The 25398-nt window shown below is 40.5% G+C and overlaps 1 protein-coding gene across 3 annotated transcripts in view; it reads right to left on the bottom strand.

The window, feature by feature from the left end:
- mllt3 (MLLT3 super elongation complex subunit) overlaps positions 1-25398 on the bottom strand; it is a 149014-nt gene that overhangs the window by 88726 nt on the left and 34890 nt on the right. For all 3 annotated transcript variants that reach the window (XM_048526875.2, XM_048526874.2, XM_048526876.2), the window contains exon 3: positions 2758-2840. In XM_048526875.2, the coding sequence (XP_048382832.1) occupies positions 2758-2840 (83 nt within the window). The remainder of the gene's footprint in view (positions 1-2757; positions 2841-25398) is intronic.

Genomic DNA, 25398 nt, shown 5'->3' with positions numbered 1-25398 from the left:
ATCTGCACACCAAGATCCCTCTGTTCCTCCACGCTGCCAAGAATCCGATCCTTAATCCTGTACTCAGCTTTCAAATTCGACCTTCCAAAATGCATCACCTCGCATTTATCCAGGTTGAACTCCATCTGCCACCTCTCAGCCCATCTCTGCATCCTGTCAATGTCCCGCTGCAGCCTACAACAGCCCTCTACACTGTCAACGACACCTCCGACCTTTGTGTCGTCTGCAAACTTGCTGACCCATCCTTCAATCCCCTCGTCCAAGTCATTAATAAAAATTACAAACAGTAGAGGCCCAAGGACAGAGCCCTGTGGAACTCCACTCACCACTGACTTCCAGGCAGAATATTTTCCTTCTACTACCACTCGCTGTCTTCTGTTGGCCAGCCAATTCTGTATCCAAGCAGCTAAGTTCCCCTGTATCCCATTCCTCCTGACCTTCTGAATGAGCCTACCATGGGGAACCTTATCAAATGCCTTACTGAAGTCCATATACACCACATCCACAGCTCGACCCTCATCAACTTTTCTACTCACATGTAAGGCTCACAGCTCTATAATTTCCTGGATTATCCCTGTTGCCCCTCTTAAACAAAGATATAAATTTTTGTGACAAGAGTGTTCTGTAGCTTGGTTTGAAAAAGCCTCAATTGGTCAACATGGTTACCAAGTTGGATCAAAATGTTCAAATCACAAAGTCGTCCTAAACGTTGGTATTCAGGGGGTTTATGTTGCCAATCACTGCACCACGATTTACAGCACTGCAGCTCAACAGGGTGCAAAGAGAAAGTCAAGGTGCTTAAATACTGCTTGATGAGTCAGAACAGCAGTAAGTGCAACGCCGATACTGCAGGCAATGGCTTTAATCATGGGGCAAAACAGTATGAGCTTATGTCTGTGACTCTTCGATGCCAAATCCCAATCCATTTGAACCTCCCAATGGACACCCATGCAGGCACAATGAACAACAACACACCTTCTGATCAGTGTCTTTGCTGGTTTCTAAGCTCAATGCTGATTTCAATAATCTCAACACTTCTCCCACATTTTGTTTCCAGTTTCTTTATTGGTTTTGGTTTCACTCATCTTTCTGGTTTCAATTCATTATTCTGCATGATTTTGTTTCTTTTCTTGCTCAATTCACACTCCCTTTCAATTTGCACCAATCCTTTTGCTATTTCATGTCTCCTACCCTTCAATCTGTCAAAGCTGTTTGCTTTTCTTGCTCCACTAGCCTTAAGCTGTCCCTTCCACCTTTGCACTTTCTTAAAATCATTACCTCCTTCATCTTCCAAAGCTACTTCCAGCAATTTCAGTCTTAAGCCAAATATGTGACTCAAAGTTTGGGGTAAAACTTCTAGAGACATCTAGAGGTGAATAGATGCTTTTCTGACTGGAGCAAAGTAGGCAGGCCCCGAAGCAAATAGTGCTAAGCAAACAGGAACAAGCAGTCACTCATTTCAACTAATTCAACAAAAGATTGGAGGATTTTTGGAGAATTTTCTCACAACACGCAAACACACGCACTTGTGCCCACAAAGAGATGCAAACTGAGAGCTAAGGGTTTTCAACAGCCAATTGGTCATGCAATTGAAGAGGACTAATTTACTGAGTTAAGGGGAAGAGCTGCTTTGGTCATGAAGCTTAAATATAACCTCCTGCAGAATTGAGAGATCATGTAGAAATGGAATAGAAACTAGAAGGGAAAATATTGGAAACTTGGCCACAGATTGTTTACGATATAAAGATGTGTTTTTGTAGGCAGAATTATTCTGTTGCAGAGCATCTTCTTGATAGCTCCGAGTACGATACCACCATTTCAGCAAGTAGGGAGGAGGAGGGACAAAATGACAAGGGACGGAATATGCTTTCAATTAAAAGGTCATCTAAACCAAGCTCTTTGAATGGCTTATCCGCCTGTCAAGTAGCAGTTTTCATACTTAGTTCAGTCATATACATTGGTATAACTGCATGAAAATTTTTAAGACTTGCTCTAAACATTAAGAATTGACAAAGCCATTGCCAACACACCCGATCCTTCTGTCAGTGCTTACATTTGTTCTCGTCGAGTAACCAAAGCTGCACGAGAAATATCACAGTAACATGACTCCTATCTCCATTAGAAATCAAACAATTACACTTTAGAATTCATTGCAGCTTAGGCAATGTCATTAATTCAGCCATTTATTAATTGCAATTTGACAAATTTCAATAAAACTTCAAATAATTTGATGAAAAAGTTTACACTTTTTTCGATTCTCAAACATTTCTTTAAACTTTGCTATAAGATGGACAAGTTTTGAAGTATGGTGCTGCAAGCATTTTATTACCTGCACTAGCAAATATTCATTCATGTCCTACTGGCTTATAAATATGATATGATAACAATTTTGCTGGGCATTTCTTCCTATGAAACAGCCACGTAGAAATATTCAACGTCCTCACCAAACCACAGTAGGGTAATTCTCTTTAAAAGCTGTTTTACATTAACTCACCGACATTCAGCCAAATCTTGGGGCAATGGATGAGAAGTTTAAATTTTGTTACTGGTTTAAAACTTGAGTGTTGACATGCAAATCTTATTTGGAGAAACGTTACATTGCAAACTTGAATAGTTTACTAAATTCAGTATACAATAGACTTCAAAACCACTACTACAATGAACCATTTTTAAAGAAATAGCTGTGAAATTTATCCTGGCTTCATTCCAACAGCGGAATAAGGAGCACATACTAATGTTAGATATTAACTTCTTTACCTTGTTTCTGAAATACACTTCAATCGGCATTATAAAACCAGCATATCCTGACTCCTCCACTTTGTATGGTGGATCCTTGCACACTGCACTCAAAGAAACAAAGAGATTATGAAATAGTTCAGAATAGGAAATACTCATGCAGAAGTACAGGCAAATAACGGAATGTAATTAAGTCAAGTATTCTTTTGAGAGGGTACCAAAAAATCTGCAAACAACTCTTCCTTGAGCACAAGTTGTATCAACAGAAAAACAAAAAACATACCTAGATTGAACATTGGACAACTTGAAGTTAAATTGGTTTTTCACACTCTGAGAATAACTTAGCCTCGCACAAATGAGAAATCCAAGTCATATTTTGCCAGTGAAGGACTACAATAACATAAATCCAGACCTTGTGATGGCCAGAACTTTCTGGGCCAATCCTCAGAAGGCGCAACTCAACAGGAAAATCATTTCCTGATGAAATCTCTAACACAGCAAATTCATAAATTAATAGAAGCCCAGAATCTTCTTGAAGCAACCTCCCCTTCACTCACAAACGTCTAAAGTTCCCAATGATGTTCACTTGAAGGAAAATGGTTATTCGAAACAAAATGCATTGCTCACTAACTGCTGGAATGTACCTGAAGCGACACAATAATTGAGATGTGATTCTCACACACACACACACACACACAGTTTCGTGTTACATTTGTTTCAGTTTACGTCACAAACATAATGAATGATTGGATGGTTGGATGGATTTCAGTACAGAGACTTACAGATTGGACAATAATTTCTAACCAAAGCATAAAAATTTGTTTTAAGTCAGAATTAAACTGCACAGCAAACAGCCATTCAGAACAAAATGAAATTCAAATGCTGTAAATAAACTGTACACTGGCAATATTTTTAAGGTGTTAACATTTAAGTGCATGCCCTCAGTTTTGACGGAAAAAAATAAAGTGAAATCACTTCCAGTAGCAGGAAGGCCAACAACCAGAAAACACAGACAAGAAGTAGAAAGGGGGATGACAAGAAGAAACATTATTTTCAAAAAAAATCACTGTAACCTTGAATCTGGGTTACCTGAAAGGGTAGCATAAATAGGTTCAATAGCATAACTTCAAAAGGGAATCGGTGCAGGGGTTATGTCCCTACCTCTCAACAAGGAGACCTGGGTCCAAGTCCCACCTGCTCCAAACGTGCACTAACATCTACAAACAAGTTGATGAGGAATTATCCCAACTGGCCTTTAAAAGGGCTCTTGTGGTGCAGAGGTTAGGATCCACCTCTGAGGCGAGACACCTGGGTTCGAGTCCCACCTGCTCCAGGGTATGTAATAACATCGCTGAACACGTCCATTAGGAAATTCTCAGAACTGAATCAGATAAATACTTTTAAAAGGGAAATAATTTTAAGGGTAACAGCCAAAAAAGAAAAAGGAGCAAGGGAGTGCAAGTGAGTATATAGGTCCAACAGACAGAGCCTGAATGAAGAGGATGGGCTGTAAAGATGATAAAGCAGCCTGCTTGGATTAAAATGCAATTATGGACAAAGCAACATCCTAGTCTCCCATATTTGTGCATCCTCTACCAGGAAGCGCACACCTCATCAACAAACATCTTACACTTCACTGCAGTGAAATCCTGTGTTGGACTCACAGCTGTGTGCAATACACTGGAAATATGGTGTAAAAAAAAATCACCGAGTATCCAAAACAGATATGAAAAGAATAGCTACCCACTGAAAAAACATTAAAGAAACTGCTTGAGAGAAAACAGCTGTAGCTTTTCCACAACCAGTGTCCATGGGGATGAGAGCACGAACGAGGAGATAGAATTTGTTTATTAATAATGGCTGAAATACGCAATAGCTACAGACTTCTTGAACAAACCAGAAAAAGTACAAGTTGCTACACTTTCACTGTTGGGGAGCAGCTATTTTAAAACATATTCCACCCCAAATCTCTCCTATGAACAGAAAAAAAACAAAAACGGCAGAAAATTTTAAAGCTTTTAAAGGCACACATTAACTTTATGTATGAACAGTATGTATTTAACACCAGGGTTACAAACTGAAACACAGTCCATAGATCATTATATAATGTCATTAAGTGAGCTTGCAGAAATTTGTGAGCCCATGCAAATAAAGCCATAATGTGGAGGTGCTGGTGTTGAACTGGGTTGGGCAGGGTCAGAAATCACATGACACCAGACTGTAGACCAACAGGTTTATTTGTTTGTGTTTTCAAATGAACCTGTTGGGCTATAAACCTGGCATTGTGATTTCTGACCCTGTGCAATTAAAGGCTAAGCTAACTGGAGACAGGAATTTTTAAGTAAAAAGAAGGGACCCCAAAAGAACTGAAAAGCCAAGTCTACACTCAGGAGAGAAACTCATCTGTGCAGAAGTGCTGAAGTTATCAATTGAAACAGAGTATATTCACACGATCAAGAAGACACAAGAGCAGAAGGAGGCCATTTGGGTAATCACATCTGCTCCACACTCAATGAGATCGTGGCTGATCTGTTCGTTCTCAATTCCACTTTCCTGCCGTTTCCCCATGACCCTCAACTGTCTTGGTGTCTATCTCAATCCAACATACTTTGTGGCCCAGGCTCAAACCCTCTATGGTGAAGAATTCCTCGGATTTGGAGAGAAAAAAATTCATCTCAGCCTTAAACATGCAACCCTTTATTTTAGAGATTACGCCCTCTCGTCCCTGACTCTCCCACAACTCTCCACATCTACCCTGTCAAGTCCTCTAAGAATTTTGTATGCTTCAATAAGGTTGACTCCCTATCTTCTAAACTCCAATGAGTACAAGCCCAATCCACTTAACCTCTCCTCAAAAAACAGTCCCCTGGCGTCAGCTGAGTGAAACTTCTCTGGTCGGCGTCCAATGCATCTTTTCTTAGAAAAGGAGCCCAAAACTGTTTGCAGTATTCCAGCTGGTGGTCTGACTACTGCCTTGTATAATTTTAGCAAAACCTCAGAATTTTTATGTTCCATTCCCTTTGAAATAAAGGCAACATACTATTTGCCTTCCCTATTATCTATTGAACATGGACACTAGCTTGTGATTTATGCATTCCTAAATCATTGTGAAGTTTTCTGCAGTCATATTTCCAAATTAAATAACTGTCAGCTCTTCTGCTCCTCCTACCATAACCTTGCATAACCTCACATTTCCCCGTGTTATATTCATCTTCTGATTCAGTTAACCAGTCTATATCCCTCTATAAATTCTAATCATCCTCACGACTTGCCACCTCACTTATTTTCATGAGATCTGTGAATGTTGCTAATTCACATTCGCTTTCCTCATCCAAGTCAAATATATTCTAGACAATTTTTGTTCAAGCGCAAACCGCTGTGATACTCCGTTTGCTACAGGTTGCCAACCTGAAAATGTCCACTTGATCCCAACCCTTCACCTCTGTAGTTAGCAAATTCTCTGTCCATGCTAATATTACCATGGGCTTCATCTTATTAAGCAGTACCTTATAACCCTCTTTTGGAAATCTATTATATCCACTAGTTCCCATTTATCTATCATGCTGGTTACTTCCACAAAAGAATGCCACTAAATTTGTCAGACATATTTCCCCTACACGAGGCCTTGCCAATTCTGCTCGATTCTATTAAGTATTTTTAAATCTTCCAATATTGAGTGCACTTTAGGCTAACATTTTCCCAGACAATGTTCATCTAACTATCTTACATTTCATGTTTTTTGTCTCCTTCATTTTTTTGCATAAGGGCATTAATATTGGCACAGCCCTCTGCTTCTTCCTGGAACAAAAGCCTGAACTGCCTCCTTCCACCACCAGCTTCCTCTGCCTAACCAAGCTTGTCTTCACCCTGAACCACTTTATGTTTAACTCCTTTCATTTTCTTCAGGTCAGAGAGAATGGCCATAGGTATACACATGGGCCTAGAGTTATGCCTGTCTATTTGTGGGGTATTTGGAACACTGCTTGTTCCAGTCCTATCCTGGCCTCCCACACCTAACTCTTTCTCAAATATATCAATAATATCATTGGTACTGCTGCCTTCTCTCACCTGGAATTAGAAAAATTCATCAATTTCACTTCCAATTTCCACCATGCTCTCACCATCAACTGGTCTCTCTCTGACTCCTTCTTTCCTCAACATCGGTTTCCATTTTAATATCCTCTATAAGCCCACCCACTCCCAGTTACATAGACTGTACATCCTGCTTCCTGTAAGATTCAATTTCACTCTCTCAGTTCCTCCATTTCAATTGCATTTGTTCCAATGATACCAACTTTGATAAGGGAGCCTCTGAAATGTCCACCTTCATCCTCAATTAAATATTCCCCAGCGCAGTTGTTGGCTGGGCCTTCAACCGGGCCTGATTCATCTCAAACATTTCTGCCTTCACTCCCTTTCTTCCCTCCCGCAACAGCGATAGAGTTCCCTTTGTCCTTACTTACCATCCCACCATCATCCACATCCAGAGGATCATCAGCCACTATTTCCACCACCTCCAGCAAGATGCCACCACCAGGCATGTATACCCCTCCCCTCCCTAGTCAGCTCTCCACACAGACCGCTCTCTGTGGGGCACCCTGGTCCACCTTTCTTTCACTCCCAACATCTCCCCCTACAGCCTCATGACACCTTCCCCTGTAACCGGCGAAGGTGTAACACCTGCCCATTTATCTCCTCCCTCCTCACTGTCCAAAGGCACAAACGTACCTTCCAGGTGAAGCAGCATTTTAACTGCACTTCCCAGAATCTAGCCTACTGCATTCGCTGCTCACAATGTGGTCTCCTCTACAAGTAGATTAAGTGACCACTTTGCGGAACACTTGCATTCTGTTTGCAAAAAAAAAAAAGACCCTGAGCTTCCAGCTGCCTGCCACATTAACACACCACCCTATTCCCTGGCCAACATCTGTCTCTGGCTTGCTGCAACATTCCAGCAAAGCTCAGCGCAAGCTGGAAGAACAACATCTCATTCTGAACTTGGGGTCCCTGCAGGCTTCTGGGCTCAACACTGAGTTCAATAACTTTAGGGCCTTAACTCTACCAAGTCTGAGCCCCCTACCTCACATACAGCAGGCTTTGTTATCACATAGTCTGCTATTACACACCATCCATTGTTAGCCACTATTGTTAGCCCCTATTAACAGTTATTCACCCTCCTCCCCAGATCGTTATCCACTCCTTGGTCTGTCTAACTGCTCTTCTGTCTTTCAGCTCTATGCCCAGTTATTATTTACTCCTTTCCCCTCCCCCTGCCTTATCTTCTGGATATAAACCTACATTTTCCAAGCTACCAACAGTTCTGAGGAAGTGTTTTGACCTGAAGCGTTTACTCGGATTTCTTTCTACAGGTAGTGCCAGGCCTGCTGAGCTTTTTCAGCAATTTCTATTTTTGTTATTAGTTTGGGCAGCTTTCCCATCCTCTGGAATCTTGGAAGATTACTACCAGTGTATCCACTATCTCTGTAGCTATTTCCTTTATTATCCCAGAATGCAAACCATCAGATGTGAGGCATTTATCAGCCGAGAACAAAGGGGTTGAAGTATTCATGGCAGAACAGAGTAGGTGTCCATTAAGTTGGCAGATAGTCTGCAAATGCCCAACGCTGGTGCCGAGAGTAAAGGGCATAGTTACAAATACTGCAGAAGACATCAAGCTTAAGAAAAGACAAGCTCAGTGTGGAGAATCCAAGATAATAACCATTTTAACCTCACTGCGAAGCCTCTTCCAGGGATGCCTAACCTGAAGAAGTTACCCTCCTCCCTCCGGTTTATTATCTTGGATTCTCCAGCATCTGCAGTTCCCATTATCATTCAGTGTGGAGAATCCTGCATTCCCGCTGCTAAAAAGTTGAATAGTTTTGCACACGAGCGTGCGCTAAAAAGCACAACAAACAGGTTCAAATGGCCAATCGAGAGATCATGACTGAAAAGGTCTGGCAAATCACTGAACCCATTTGTTGCATGGTGTATAGCAGATAAGTGGCACATGGAGGTTTGTGGCCATTGTAATGAGAACAGCAGAAGGAGATCATCAGGTCAATACAACTCGTCAAATAGACATTAGTATGTCATAAACATCATATCTTCACAGACCCATGCAAAGTGGCTCAAAATTAGTAATTCAAAACAATGAAGACCCCAAAAGGAAGGTTCAGACTAAATGATGGCACCATGCTCGTGGCAAGAGAGATTATTCTGTGATCCCATTGTGACAACATGGGCAAGGATATGGAGTTCCAGATCAGAGACAGCAAGAAAATGCCACTCATTTTGTTGAAATACGTCTAAAGCTTGGACTGGTGGCCCTCAATGTTCCAAAAGTGGAAGGGAATGCATCACAGCACACAATACCATCTCAGATGAGCACAAAGGTGCATTCACAGGGTTAGAATGTTTACAGGGTTAAGGAGACCGATCAGCATGTGCCAATAACAATGCCTATTTCCCTCATGGCCGGCTTGAGAGACGAGACAGAAGAGCGAGTGAAGAGGAAAGTAATCAAGAAAGTGACAGGCTCTTACAGAGCGGATTAGCAAAACAGTAGCAGTGAAACAACCTGGGAAGCTGAAAATATGCACTGACCTGAAGAATCTAAATGGAGTGATATCATTTTTCCATGCCAAACATTGAAGAAACTTTGCCGCAATCTGTGAAGTCAAAAATCTTCACCACCCTCGAAGCAATTGGATGGTTAATGGTAAATGAGGTTGCATGAAAGTAGCAACTTTTTAAACTATATTCCACGCAGTCTTCAGAAGATAAAAGAAAGTGATTGGAAATTTCTCAAGAGGCTGGAGACCACAACGTCAGTGCTGAAATACTACAATGTAAATTAAGAAGCTACCTGTGTTGTGACATCAGTGATTCAGGATTTCGAGCAGTCCAAATGCAGCAAGGTCAACCGGTTACATTCACATCGAGGGTGTGAACAGAAAATACTCTTCCAGTAGCAAAAAAGCAGGTGAAGCCAGAATCAGTGACCAGTGAAAGTGAAAAATATTAAAAAAAATCAAGGTGAAGCAGCAGAAAGCCAAATTCCTCTTGGTAAGACTGACAAAAATCTGTCAGAGTAGCATATTGGAAAGTCAGTCAAAGTGCAATCATTCAGTGAGTGATGGAGTGGTGAGGCACAAGTGGTTACAACATTTAAAAAGTATTCGGATGGGGACATGAATAGGAAGGGCTTAAGAGGGGCATGGGCAAAATGGTGGCAAATGGGACTAGATTTATGTTAGATATCTGATTGGAATAGGCTAGTTGGACTGAATGGTCTGCTTCTAAGCTGTATAGCTCTACGACTCGAATCACAAAAGCCTGCCCAAATCGCAACTGAGGACCATGCTGAAACTGATGTCTCATCAATAATATACACGTGAAACAGAATGACCAGCACAACCACAGGTAGAGACATGGGTCAAATCCAGGGGTCTTCACCTTGTGCACTCCTCCTGGTGATGCTGACCGCTTGCCTCAAGGTCCTCACCTCACCCATTCCTCTCCATTCTCATGGGGAAAGTCTTGTCTCTGACTTGAACAAAAACATCATGACTTTCATAGCAACTGCTACCGTCAGTGTAAAATTAGTACATGCTCGACACAGACTGAATCGTAATCTTATAACCATAGTCATCATCTCTTGCCTGGTTGGACGTACGAGCAAACAAGAGAGTGAGACAAAAGGATAACGACCACGATCATAACAAGGCTACCATTTAGTCTGTGTCAAGGGCCGAATCTAGCGGCATATGCCAAATCCGAGCCAGTTTGTGCATAAGAACATTGCTCATGCATCATCCAGTTTTTCCTATCAATCACCTTGAATCCGATTATTGATCTTCTACCTGATAATCATTGTTTTTTTTCCCCTATCTAACCCCTTTATGTTTTTACACACAGCTGTCAAGCCTCCAAGCCTGCAAATGATTACTTTCTTAAATACCACATAACTGCACCCACCTCACATGACTGAATGCATCTTCAATGCTTTGGCAGACAGCTTGATGTACCTTTTGTGGAACAAAATTTGAGCGCACCATTCTAAAGACGCAATTTGTGCACAAGAAGTGGAATTGTTAATTGCTTTACCATTACATTGTAACACTAAATGGTCAGAACTTGCTGTCAAAGAGGAAACAAAGAGGTGCTTCCACTGAAGCATGAGAATTTGGTTCCACAAATATGAAGCTTGCCAAGTGGCAGTGGCTGAGCACAGAAATTTTTCTGGCAAAATTATATTAGCTTTTCTAACGAACAATTTCCATCACTTCAAAACAGGGGCTGAAAACAAACTGACTAGCCGTGGATATTTGCTGGTACTCAAGAAAACTGAGTTTCAGAGTTCATATTTAATCAGATTGCTTAAATGTTCAACATAAACACTACCTAGCGTGGCTGGACATTGGAGCTAAAAATCAACATATTGGTCAGAATTTAATGATATTTATTGGTACATGATTTGAGTGAGTATTTTAATTTGGTAGGACGCATTACACAGATATTTATGCATGCTGTTTATAATTCGTCAAGATGGAAAGCAAATGTATTTTGGGTTCAAAGGGAAACACTGTTTCCAAGAACAAAGACTTTTTTTCAAAATGGGAAAAGACCATTATCAACGATCTTAGACCCAGCAATTTTCTCAGACTCCTTTCATTCTCTTCCTAAACAAGGTTAGAGATCTGAACCTTGATTTTCAAACACTTGAGTGGTAAGTTGAATAGCCAAGTGTATTGCTAGGTCAGCTTGGTTTCACTCATCTGCCTGATGTAAGAATTTATGGTATAATTTATTCAACACTTTACCATAATTATCATCTCGCTGGAACAATCTTGCCATTTTCTCCATTGCTTCAATGAGATGCCTCATTGCTCCTTTTCAAATAGAACGATTGTTTGCAACTTTTTAAGAATGAATTTAAGAAGAAAAATACTTGCACAGCTCCGAATCATGTTTGTATTTTACTCGTTGGGAAGTGAAGTGAAAAAGAATGGATAAAAGTGGCAAAAGCAGACTAGGATTGATGGCAGCACAACTTAGTACTTGTACAGCCATATAAAATTGTTAACGTTTTGATGACATCTGCAAGGAAACAAGTAAACTGCAACCAAACTGAGACTACCCTTATGGCTTATTTAAGTGGCTTACTAGTAGGAACCGCTAGTGGATCTTTAAAAGCTGAAATTTCTATTCACCTTGTGCAAAAGCACCTTAAAAAAAATCCCTTAGCACACAAGCAGGTATCTTACAGAATGGTGATGCCTACTAAATCTTGTTGCAGGAAGAGATACATTAAATCCTTAAATTTTAAATGGAGCATATGAAAGCATGGTAGTTCAGGAGAGACATTACATGCTTTAAAAACACCCTCAATAAGAACGTACAGATGCTGCACTGTTCGTTATTGCTCAAAGTACCACAGCTAAAGGTGGCCCACTCTGGAGATGTGTGTCAGCCCAGAAAGCAGGATTCAAATTACCCAACACTAGCCTGTGGTCTTGGAACTTAATTGTTATTCAAAGGTGATTCAGTGGAGGCAAAACTGCGTTGTGATTGCTTATACCACTGGTGGGGGGGGGGGGGGGGGGGGGGGGTTGCTGGGCTTCTTCAGAAGGTTATTCAAAATAAACAAAACTAATACGACCTACAATCAGGGACAGATTAGAAATTAAAAATTGTCGGATCTGTTTGTTGGTGAATATTTTAAAAATAACCTGGTTCACCTAAGACTAGAAGATAATAAAATGTGAGGCTGGACGAACACAGCAGGCCAAGCAGCATCTCAGGAGCACAAAAGCTGACGTTTCGGGCCTAGACCCTTCATCGGAGAGACTAGGAAGCTTGGATGGCAATGCTTCTTTCTCAGTGCATGGTGGGATTTGAACTCCTGATCTCTGGGTTACTAAAATCAATATCATATCCAAATGAGGGTCAGTTAGTTCATTGGCTATGTGGCCAATTTGCAATGCAGAGTAACAGCAGTGAGAGTTCAAATCCTGCACCAGCTGAGACAAGGATTCCTTCTCAGCCTCTCCCCTTGCTTGAGGTGTGGTGACCCTCAGGTTAAACCACCACCTGTTCTCTCTCTCTCTCTGATAGGATTTTACCTTTGTCATAACTGTAATAACACTTTGGTTTTTTAGTGTTTCGTCCTGGTATCTTTTAGAGAGAGACTGGGGAACAGGTACTGAGCAGTCTATGAGAAGAGAAACAATTTCCTTGGGGTTTGTTTCTTTCTTTAAAAAAAGCATGAAGCAATAGAAGCAGCCTGATTGGGTGTGATCAAGCTCCCACCCACAGAACCAGGTATTTTAGGTTTAAGCTTTCAGCAGTTGCTATTGGTGGCTTGAAGTAGTAGAAACTGTCGTTTATCCCCTCTCTCAATTATAGCCAAAAGCTGGGGATTCTCATCCTAGGCTGCTGGAGTTGCATGCAAGAGACAATTTCTTTTCTGTATTTGCCTTTAGCCAAGGCTATGCTTATGGGATGTTACTATATTGGAACAGTTACTGCTTAGTATCAAAGTAATGTATTACTATGTTAAGTTTTCCAACAGAATAAAATTATTCCAACTTCCACTTTAACTATAGGGTTTGAATAAATTGTGCTTTGCTTAATATTAGGTAGCTTGGCCAACGGAATTGCACCTGGAACACAGCACCCAACATATACCTTTAAAATGAGAAAAAGAATCCAGGCTACCTTCCTAATATATTTTGAGAAGGTCTGGTCTAATGCATCACATAACCACGTCAATACTCAGCCATTAAGATTCAGACTATTGGCCAGGAGACAGTCCTTTTGTTGGAAGACTGAAAATCCAATTGGATAAGAGGTACTGAATGAATAATATCTTCAAATTTCTAACTCATTGCCAGATTAGAATCATTGATCTTTGGCCAGAAAGTTACAAATCAGCTTAGTGGGAATAAATAGAACATTTGTGACATTAGGCTTTATGTTAGAAGAGACATAAGAGTTTAAAATCCACGGGAAAATGAGGAATTTTGACTCATTAGGTTAATTCCAATAGTCTAAGCAGTGAACTAACGACTTACCAACCGAACCATGATTGGCCTTGACTTCTTTGCTAAGCTTTAATAAATTGGTCAAGTGATTTTTCAATCATTGCTCCAAGATATACAGGTCAAAGGGCAGATCAGTTACCAAACATTTGATGCTTTAAGCACACTGACTTGCTCTCATTCCCAAGCCCATGAGTTCTTTGACTGAAATCCACTTGAAATATTTAATATTGAAGTAACAGATCCACTCAACAGAGGCACCTGGAACTGAGATACACAAGTTTAAATCACAAGAGCTCAAATACAAACCGCAGAGCTTTGTACTTCAATAACTGATCCATACAAAAAAGTTTGCAGTTGAGTAGTGCTAGACCCAACTATGACTTGAGAAATTGTGCTACTAGTGGTTCACAGTATCTCTACACATTGTTGTGACCTGCTGATCGATGTTTAAAATTGATCCCATTAGTATTATGGCAGGTCCATGCACACATTGAAGGATCTCGACATTTCTCCAAGGTCTGATAGCATTTGCAGGAGTGTCAGTCAGCACAGATGAAGTGGACGAAATCAATCAGCATTTACTCCAGATCCTGCCTAACATAGTTGTGATCTCTGCTTAAGTTTTGCCAAGCTCTGAACCCATTCACTAATAAGAACCAAAAGAACTGTGGATGGTCTAAATCAGGAACAAAAACAAAGTTGCTGGAAAAGCTCAGCAGGTCTGGCAGCATCTGTGAAGGAGAAAAAAAAGAGTTAACGTTTCGGGTCTGGTAACCCTTCCTCAGAATTGTTGGTTGCTGGAGGAACAACACCTCATTTTCCGCTTGGGGACCGTACAGCCCTCTGGACTCAAAATTGAGTTCAATAATTTTACAGCCTAAACTCACCCACGTCCCAGGCCCCCACCACACACACCAGGCCTAGTTACCACAGTCTGCCAATACACACCTCCTGTTGTTAGTTATTAACAGTCCCCATTAACAACTACTCACCCTCCCAGCCTGAACGTTGGCAACTCCTTTGTCTGTCCAAACTGTCTTTCTATCTCAGATAATAAAATGTGAGGCTGGATGAACACAGCAGGCCAAGCAGCATCTCAGGACCTGAGATGCTGCTTGGCCTGCTGTGTTCATCCAGCCTCACATTTTATTATCTTGGATCCTCCAGCATCTGCAGTTCCCAATATCTCTGTCTTTCTATCTCTTTGGGCTCTATCCTGTCATTTACTCCCTACTCTAACCACCTCCCTATTTTCTGCATGTAAACTGACGTTTTCCCAGCCACCATCAGTTCTGAGGAAGGGTCACCGGACCCGAAGTGTTAACTCTGTTTTCTCCTCCACAGATGCTGCCAGACCTGCTGAGCTTTTCCAGCAGCTTCGTTTTTGTCCCATTCACTAATAAGCCTGATGCTGGCTCCTGGCATGCCCTCCTGCACTCTGGATTCAACCATGGTTGAACCCCTGGCTTGGTGACAACTTTGGAATGGAGAATATGGGCTTTGTGGTTATACATCATGGGTCAAAGCAATTCTGCTGCTGCTGACAGCCCACACCACCTCCTGGATCCCAGCCTTCAAAAACTGGAAGCATTTGAAATACACCCCATTCAGCACACAGTGGTTATACCCGACAACATGATGGGTTTCCTCAACGTGAGGACAGGATTTTGTCTCTACAAAGGATTGTGCTATGAACACACCACACTGTAGTCCAACAGGCTTTCGGAGCACCTCTCCATCAGGTGACTTCACTTGTGATTTCAAATAAGGCTGTTGGGCAATAAACCTGGCCTCATGTGACTTCTGACCTTGTCCATCCCTGTCCAACATCAGCATCTCCACATCAGTACCGTCATAGACTGATGCATTGCTGCAGGTGGATTGCTAAGGGTGGGATCTTGCTGGTTCCTTGCTCAGTTGTTAATTGAAACCAGACAGTGGGATGTGCTTTAGAGCTTGGCCTGTACAACCATCAGTAGCACTACCAAGCCAGTTTTGGTGTTGGGCTGTGAAATACTCCACTGATTACACTGCCGCACACCACCCCTTCCCCTCCGCAAAGTCCTATCTCCAAGTATTGCTCAAATGGAGAAACACTATTCATCAGCTTCTAGTATAATCAGAAGATTTCCCAAGCCAGGTTTGCTAAAGTGCCTGAGATTTCATCGGGTCCGCAGTCAAAGTTGAGGACAAGGCAACCCTCCCTTCTGGCTGTACATCACTCCATACCACCTCCAGTTGGACTATCCTGCTAGTGGGACAAGACACATCCAGGCAGGACAATGGCAATATCTGGGATAAAGGCAGAGGCAATGTCAAGATATGGCAGGACTTGTCCAGCAGAAAACTCTACCGACCTCCAGATGTCCTTGAGGCAGACTTTGTGACATTAACATGGCTGGAACATCGACCTAGGAACTGCAAATAATAATGCTCGTTTACCTAACCCATATCATTTCATCCCACAGACTTTGCAACAGTTTGATGCACTGGAGGACAAGTAATTCTCAAGCCAACTACAGAGGAACAATTTTCTAAGTTAGTTCAGTTCAACAATATGGTCATTAAACATGGGTCACTGATCAGTTCAGGGAACTGAGGCATTGGCTTCGATTTGTGCTGAACAATTTCTCAGCCAATGACACACACACACAGAACATGTTACATAGATGCTGACTTCTTTCAGTTGCAGACACCAAAGAGAAGTTCTCTGTATGGCTGCTTCAAATCAGATTTTAGTCCCACACGTACATAACTTCAAATGTCTTCACAAAGTATTTGCATAATAAAAGATGTATGACTTTGGGGAAAACAGAACAACAGGTTTGGCTTTTGAACTGGAAAGAACCATCATCTTGAATTTTTATTTTCAAGTTTTATTTGAAAAGTTAATCTGCAAATTTTTCTTCTTGCGATTTTAGTCCAACATCTTAGTGGTTGGAAACTGGAACACATCCATAGGTTTTGCATTCAGTATTTCAGCGCCAAGTCCTCTGCACATCAACTGAAAGCAGAGGGAACTTTTCCTGATTTGCTCCTTGATGCCTTAAAATAGCCAATTTGGAAAAAAAAACAGCCTTCTGCTGCACTGCTGCATGATGAAACCAGCTCAGTTTGCGGTTGGCAGAATAAAAATGGCATAAAGTGGTCATGCAGTGTCATGCACATCAATACAGTATCCACTATGGACTGGAACTGCTGATACACATGCTGAGAAAAAAAAACTCTTGTTTGCAAAATAGGCTGGGTCAGAAACTACTTAGGTAAGTACTGAGAAGGAAAGTCTCTTTTGAAAGCTACAATTAAATCTCTCCCTCCTACACTTCCAGCAAGGGCATCCAGATCCTTAGTATTTACTGCATAACCATCTTTTTTCTCATATTCAGGTCATATTTAGTTAGATCATTTTAAAATCCATTCCCTCTGGTCCTCTTGCACTCAAGGGAACAGTTTCCAATCCCACTCTGTCAACGCTCATCATTTTGAACACCTCAAATCAAATCAATTCTTTCTCCAAGAAAAACAATTCCCTCTTCTACAATCTCTCAACGTTACTGAAGTCACTCACACCTAGAATGACCCTCTAAAATCTGTACATCCTTGCTCATGCCTGTTGCCAGATTTGTACATATTCCAGTCAAGACGAACCTACCTGTTACACAAAGACCCAATGTAACTTCACGGCTTTCTGCGCACAGGACCTGCATTTATTAAACACTTTCTCAACTAGCCCTGCTACTTATAGTGATGTGTAGCCAGTTATCCCTGGATGTCTATTCCTGTGCCACTTTTGCAAGTGCATACTTGCTTTCGTAGGCTTCTTCTCATTCTCCCTGTCAAAATGTCCCACTTTTCTGCATGAAATTTCATCTGTCAAACATCCAGCCTTCCCACCAGTCTATGCCCAAGTCTATCAATACTCTCAACAAATCGCAATACTTCAAGTGTCATCATCTCCAAATTTTGAAACTCTACCTATACGCCCAAATATCGGGAATTCACATATATCAAGAAAGCAGCTGTCTACAAAAGGATAGACGTAAAAACATTCAGGGAAAATTTTTCACTTTTCCACTTTTAAATGTTTAACTTTCCACCTTTTGAAGTTTTAATCTCAAAAACCTGAAATTCATACTGGATAATTAAGAGTTAAAAAAACTGAAAGAGCCAATCGTTATTAAATTTGAAGTCAACACTTTATAGCCTTGCAAAGATATCACTTTCAATTTCTACTTAAACTACATGATATTACTCACAGACACATAAAGCATTTCACAGATTTCCATTGCAACAATGGGAGAGTTTACAAGAAAACAGTTATGAAACGTTAAATGCTGCATTTTTAAAAGGTTACACTTCAGCTATTGTGAAATGTGATCCTGGAGGTAATCCATTTATTTTGTTCATCGCAATCTAATTCCAGTTTCCAACAGAGCTTCTTTGATCAGATGACTACTTTTGAGTTGATCCATATCTAAAAGCTACTTCATATTTGATACAGATAACCAAGATAATTAACTAGTTGCATTTTCGGCTTCAAAACTGAAGTCAGGCAAATTACAAACTAGTTACATGCTATCCTGGAGAAGTTTTCTCAAAATTAATTCCACAGAAAGAATCCAGACTGCGTCTAAATTTAGCAAGTTTTATTGAATTGGGAGTTCAGCCAGATCATTGACCTCAGGAAATACGCTACTTGTTGAATATGCAACGATGCAAAGATATTTCCAAGTAACATTCCAGAATTTCCTACCTGGAAGATCACAGCCTGTTCAGAGGCCAGAAATTTGGAAACCAAATTGCTAGAGTGAGCAGACAAGTTGCACATTCAGAAAAAGAGCTAGCCTCCATCTGTCGAGATGGAACTGGTAAAACATTTTATTTCAGTTAAGGTCTTGGCATCTGTCAGCATAAGTTGCATTTTAGTTACTTCACTGCCTTGCAACTGAAACTTCAGCAAGCCAGCAACTATTCTGGAAAATAAGTTGGGAAGAATATTTTGAGGAGGAAAATCCAAGGATCTCTCTTTACAATGGCAGCAGGACATTATCATATGGCTAAAAACTAATGCCAGTAATTTAACAGAGCAGAGCAAAATGCATATATTTGTTTTTAACTGCAGTAATCAAAATCAAAATATATATGCCTGAATTTACCACAGTAAATCAGCACATAAAATAAATTTTCCCTTCAACGATACTGCTTAAAAGGAAACACTTGACAACAAACAGTAAAAAAGAAAGAATTCTTCCTAATCAGACATTCTTTCAGTGACCTGCCTAGTTCCAGACTCTTTATATTTCCATTCCATTTTGGTTACCAACTCTGTTTAATGGTTAGGGCTAGGACATCAAATCGACTTGTCTTAGTCAAAGGCTGTGACCTACTCTCCCGATGAATTCTGTAATCCTAGAAAACCCTGATTTTCTTTATGACTTTCAATTTGGGCTGTAGGGGAAGTTTGGATAAGAGGCAGTTTCTCCTCACCTTTCCTGGTTGGATTACCTTCTTTGTACCCATGATCTGTGTGACACTGATACAGTTTCTCCACAAACATCATTAGATCTTTCAGTCAACCCACTGACTTTCCAAAAATTCGAAACACAAGCACTTGTCATAATTTCAGTAACTGTTTCCCCATGACTGTCGAGCAGCACGGAGCTCTTGCCAAATTCTGCTATGACTCACCTTCACACTCTTTGTAATGAAAGTGTCCAATCCCCATGCAGTTCTTTGCTGACACAGATACACTCATCACATTCTCTTTAAGCCAACCATTAACGACGTAGTTGATCATTTTACCATTTCAAGGAATAAGCAACATTTTCTTGTACTTTTCACATATTTCTCTGGCAGACACAGGCATGCCATTGCACATGCAAATTGTTTTAGTTGACACTGGCTAGAAATGAATCAGTTTTCATGGAAATCTTGAAGTTTCATCTGCATCAGCACAATCTTGATTATGACAAGTCCAGTCATGTTTGTCAATTTTATCACTCAATCCCCCTTGCTTAAAAAATCATTTTCTGTTCTCTTTGCTTTTTCTCAGTATCAGTCGTACTTATTTTTCTATAAATAACATTAGTTTTAATTGTATTTACTACAGCAAATTTCTTCTCATCAAGATGACTCTATTCCATCCTACTGTCACTAGGAATATTGATGGTATGAGGTAACACGCATGATCCATGTCAACACCAAATTTCACTCTACACCAAAGTACTGTTATTACAAAATAAACTAGACATTCACATTACGTCCGCACGTGGGATTCTGTCTAAAGTGATTTCCAAGCCTAACAGATTTGGCGCAGCTGTATCAATTATGAAAGCTGGTTGTGATTTTTTTTACATTTGTTTGTTCAGAGAATGAGGCCATTGTTGGATCATCAAGCATTTATTTCCCATCCCTAATTTCTTGGAAAAGGTCATGGTGAGTTACCTTCAACTACTGCAATGTAGGCCACCCAGTACTGTACGGAAGTAAGTTCCAGGATCTTGACCAAGCGACAAGTGAAGGATATAATTCCAAGTGAAGCGTTTGGAGATCCTATTTTTATTGTAGGTACCAAAATGTTATTCTATTTCTCCTTCGGTTCTGTGATCTTACACATGCTTGTTTGCCCGCTCTCTAGCTGGAATGTAACTCTTTGAAATTCCTAGTCGATATCAGCTTATGTTTCAATTTCCATCATTGCGCCAAGATTTTGAGTCTCCAGAGCAGGTTTAGATCCGTCATGACTTCAACACGTGTCTGTAACATGAAGCATTACTGTTTCCTCCTCTTGTGCATGTCTTTGGTTATATGTCCAACAAACATAGCACTTGGGCTTCAAATGACAGCATTTACATGGTTTGTGGTGACCGTGGCAACACCGATAGCTCATTTGCAGATTTACAAATCTGTGAATTTGATACTGCGGTCTGGAGTCTGCTCAAATCTGGTGGATCTCCCCTTTAAGTTCAGAAAAAGAACGCATTTCCAATTTGCAACACTCTCCTATCCATTGCCAAGGCTGTGGTCTCAATGCAATTCTCCTTCCAAATCAGTTTACTGACTTTGACCCAAACCTTGGCCTGGAGTTGTGTGTTCTTTAGGTCCCTTAACAATCAGCTTTAGTGGCACAGTTGTAAATTCATACCACTCCCCCAGCAAATGACAGACTTCCTTTAATTCCAGAACACATAAACTTGTTGGATTGTAACCTGGTGTCCTGTGACTTTTGATCTTGCCCACCCCAGTCCTACACTGGCATCTCCATATCATTTATGCAGTTTTGTTTTTAACAAAACACCAAGATTTTCTTTTTAAAGAGTTTAAACCAACTTTCACTGCGAATTAATAGTGGCTAATCTAAGAGAAAAGAAACTAAATGTCTGCTAACTGAAAGCAGTAATCTTTGCACGTTCCTGCAATCCTCCTCTGCGATTCAATGAATTTTAACGGCCAAGCCATTTGATTGACTGGGTGCAGATACTTTCTCAGGCCTGTTCAGAGATTTTTGACACATCTCTAGCGCAGGTGGCATTTAAACACTTAGCTCAGGAGGTATGGCCATTAGCACAGACCACAAGACAGGAAACCCTGTAACTAAATGAGTGAGCAATTATCAACAATAAACCGTCCACCACTGGACCAACCAATTTCAACTCCATATAAGCCTCCTGTCAACTTATTTCATTGAGCTTTGAGAATTTAATAATCACAACAATTTCCACTAAAATCCAGCCTGAATTCATGAGAGTGGGAGAAAATTCCCTTCAATTCTCCATTCTTTTCCCCCTCCTCCAACTGCACATCCAAATCATCATTTTATTTCGGTTTCAAACGAGCATTCTTTCCACAACAACTCCTCTGAAAGACAGATAAATTACTCCCAAGACATAAAGCCAGGGTGCAATCATAATTTCGAATTAGAGAGATGCTCATCGCTTGATCAGTTAAATTTAATCCCCATTGTGCCCTTCTTATCGCAAATGTATCTATTGCAACAGCTCACCTTAGGCCATCAGTCTATATCAATCAAAAAATCCCAAGACATGTCATGGTCTTTTACCTGTAATTCTCACTCAGTTCACTCTTGAAGCAGAGTTGGCAGCAGACTTGATGGGCTGAAAGGCCTCTGGTTGCCTTGCACTAATCTATGTTTCCAGAATAGAATCAGGGTTTGTTACATGGGTTATGTGCTCAAATCAATATCACATCAGTCTGGCATGGGGATAGGCAGGCCAAAAACACACAACCTACTGACAACTACCAAGAAAAAATGGACATGCCAACTACAAGGATGGCACAGTAGTTCACACTACTCCCTCACAGTGAGGGACCAGATTTGATTCCAGCCTTGGGTGACTCTGTGTTCATTTTGTGTGTTCTCCACAGGTCTGCATGGACTTCTGCCAGGTGCTCCAGTTTCCCCCGCCAGAGTCCAAAGATGTGTAGGTTAGCCATGCAAAATGAGGGGTTACTGGGATACGGTGGGGGTGAGAGTCAGGGTGGGATATACTTGGAAAATTGGAGCACACTCCAAGGACTAATTGGCTTTTTTTCTGCACCGTAGGGATTCTATGATTTTATACATGCATCTCTTCGGTTTACGATGACTGGCTATGGATTGACCTGTTCAACATGATTTCAGTAGTATCTGAGAACCTGATCAGGAGAATGTAAAGCTTTATTATTGGATTCCCTTCAATGTGCAGTTAAAACATTTGCATATCTATATTACAACAATTTAACTAAACGCTTTGAAGTATCAATGTTCAAATCATTCAATTGATTTTCCACCTTGGTTTGTTTCTTTGATAGACAACATTTGAACGCATCAGCTTGGGTCATTCTCCAATACAAAAGACTTCGTTAAAATTGGTTTTGGTTGAGTAAGGGACAAAAATGTCTCTCTTTTCATATAATGCAAGGCTCCCTTATATCATTGTTTTACTGCTTTGCTGGAATAGGCTGTATTTCTTGTATCTGACTTGCAGCTAACCAAATGAAAACTGAGCATTTCCAATAATGGCTTCACTTTGCCATTTCTGGAAACTCATGCCCAAGGATCGATGCTTGCTATTTCCTGATCCTCTGTTCCTTCAGGATATTACATAGAGGCACGGAATCAGGTTTTTATGTTTACTCCAATGGTGCTCATCTTCACATCACTTTCAATCTCACAACTGGCTGTACTGCTCAACAGCTATTTATAGAGGAGCACTGCCATTTCTTCCAGTGAAACTGATCTTCAGCCCTGCTAAAAACAAGCCACAGTTAAACAACTTTGTTTAAAATGGTAGCAGGAGAATGAAATCAGAGTAAACTTGGCCTTTCAATTCAATATATCACACAAAAAAAGTCCTGTCAACTCAACAACAGACCATCTTTGCCCCTACTTCAGGTCATCTGCCAACGAAACTTGTTTCCTGGTCATTGTTGTCTCCAAATTTGATTGTTTGAATGCTCCGTATCTGAGACCCTAAAATCTATAACCTTCAGCACATACAAAGCTATGCTTACTGCAGCCAAACATGCAAAACAACTCATGCTTACCCTGTTAGCCTGCAGGCTTACAATAACCCCCAGTCTCTCAACTTCGAGCACCCACAATGACACTGAAAGCCCTACCCATCTCTCATCTTCCAGAACAGTGCAATTTCTTGACAACTCCACATTCTTCCAAATCCAGCTCCACATCCATCCTTCACTCTCTTTGTTCCACTATTAACCAATTGGATCCTTACCCATTTAGTTTGTAGCCTCTACAGTTTTCCTACTTAAACCTCTCAGCTTTTCTTTAACACCCTCCTTGAAACCACTTCCAAAACCAGTCTTTTGGTTAAAGGCTAATGGGAACAACGACATAAGGCAATTTTTAGAAAATTACACTTAGCAAAGATGTACTCAATCTTTGTATGGTTATCAAAGATGTATCAAACATCTCACTTGTCACTATCTCATCACTAAACTATGCAAGTAACAGTTCAAAACTCAAAAAGACACATTCCAAAAATTCTTTAAACATGTTCGCGCCCTTAGTACATTTGTTCCTGTATGACTACATCTACCACTGTTAAGAGAAAAATGAGTTAGAGCAAATCAAGTCTTTAACCGTTGCCAATTACAATGCTATTTCATTCAAAATACCTCGGCATATTGTGAAGGAGGATTCATTATATTTTGGATTTGGATTTCAAAATGGAGATAGATGGATATAGATCAGTACTATTAAAAATATTTTTTTTTAAACAGAAGGTCAGAAAGTCAGTTGGAACTGTGACTAAACTGCACTAAGCCTACTGTCAAGTGCCTGGGAGAACCCGTGAAGTGTTACTGGACCAAAATGTTTGTTTCCCCAGAGTTTACAACAGATCAGAAAGCCAGAAATTTTGACTTCAGAATTACAAAGTTCAAAGTGTGACTTCAGAAGAATCAAGCACTCAGTTCAGAAAAGAGCAAATTTTCTCAGAGTAGAATAATCAAGCTTTTAGTTTAAGGTAACCAATGAAAAGCCAAAGAAAAAGCATCTAAACTTGTGAAATTTCCAAGACAGATTTCACGGAAATCTTCAAGTCTTTCTAGTGCTTTTGCGCATCAGATTCAAAGCAATTGTAAAATGGTCTCTGCCAGTCCAAGGCAAGTATCCTAGGAGGAGTCAGTCAGGTTCATAAGAAAAGTATTGAAGACAAGTAGTGCCGGAGATGACAGCAGATCAGGCAACATCCGTGGTGAGAGAGCAAGCTAATGTTTCGAGTCTAGATGACTCTTCATCAGAGCTGAAGTGAAGTGTAAAGGGGGCAGCATCTATTCAAAAAAGTGGGGTGGGGGGGAAGGGGGGGGGGGGGAGTTTGACATGTGACTCAGTGTCAAATTGTATTTGGTAAAAGCTCTGAGAAGTACCTTGGGATGTTTTACTAAGTTAAAAGTGCAATGTAAATACTAAAGTTCATACCAAGAGAAATGAAGTTAACGTACAACTGTAATCTTGTGAAAAATATAATTCCTAAAAAACTCACATCAGCAATTTTAATTTTGGGACATCACTAATTCTGGACAATAAATACATTTTACAACTGTAATTTTAAACATGCAGAGCTGATTACATTTATTTCTAAGAACCAATGACACAGTGACAGGGAAATACAGAAAATAATGCAAGCACATGCAACTTTGAGAAAATTATTATTAATTTCAAAGTGCACAAGCGGCAGAACCTAAATACTAAAATCAAATACAGAGCAAAAATATACCAATACAAACTGAAGTTACAGGTCTTTCTGATTTGATTTATTAGTGTCACATATACCGAACAACAGTGGTTAGTGTCATCCTATGTGCTTTACAGACTGTACTATACAAATGCAACACAGTAACAGAAGAGTGCAGGATACAATGTTACAGCTGGAAAGAACGAAAGAACGAACGAGAGAGAGAAAAAGAGAGCACGAAAGATCAACATTAACATTGAAGAGTTCCATTCCAAAGTCTGATAACAGTGGGAAGAAGTTGTTCTTGAACGTGTTTGGATGCATACACAAACGTTCATATCTTCTGCTCGATGAAAGATGGTGGAAGAGGGTATAACTGGAGTGGAAGCGTCTTTGATTAATGTTGGCTGCTCTCT

Source organism: Stegostoma tigrinum, chromosome 3 (assembly GCF_030684315.1).
Source record: "Stegostoma tigrinum isolate sSteTig4 chromosome 3, sSteTig4.hap1, whole genome shotgun sequence".
Classification (NCBI taxonomy): Eukaryota; Metazoa; Chordata; class Chondrichthyes; order Orectolobiformes; family Stegostomatidae; genus Stegostoma; species Stegostoma tigrinum.
Note: the sequence above shows the minus strand (reverse complement) of the source record. Positions and strands in the feature narration are given on the sequence as shown.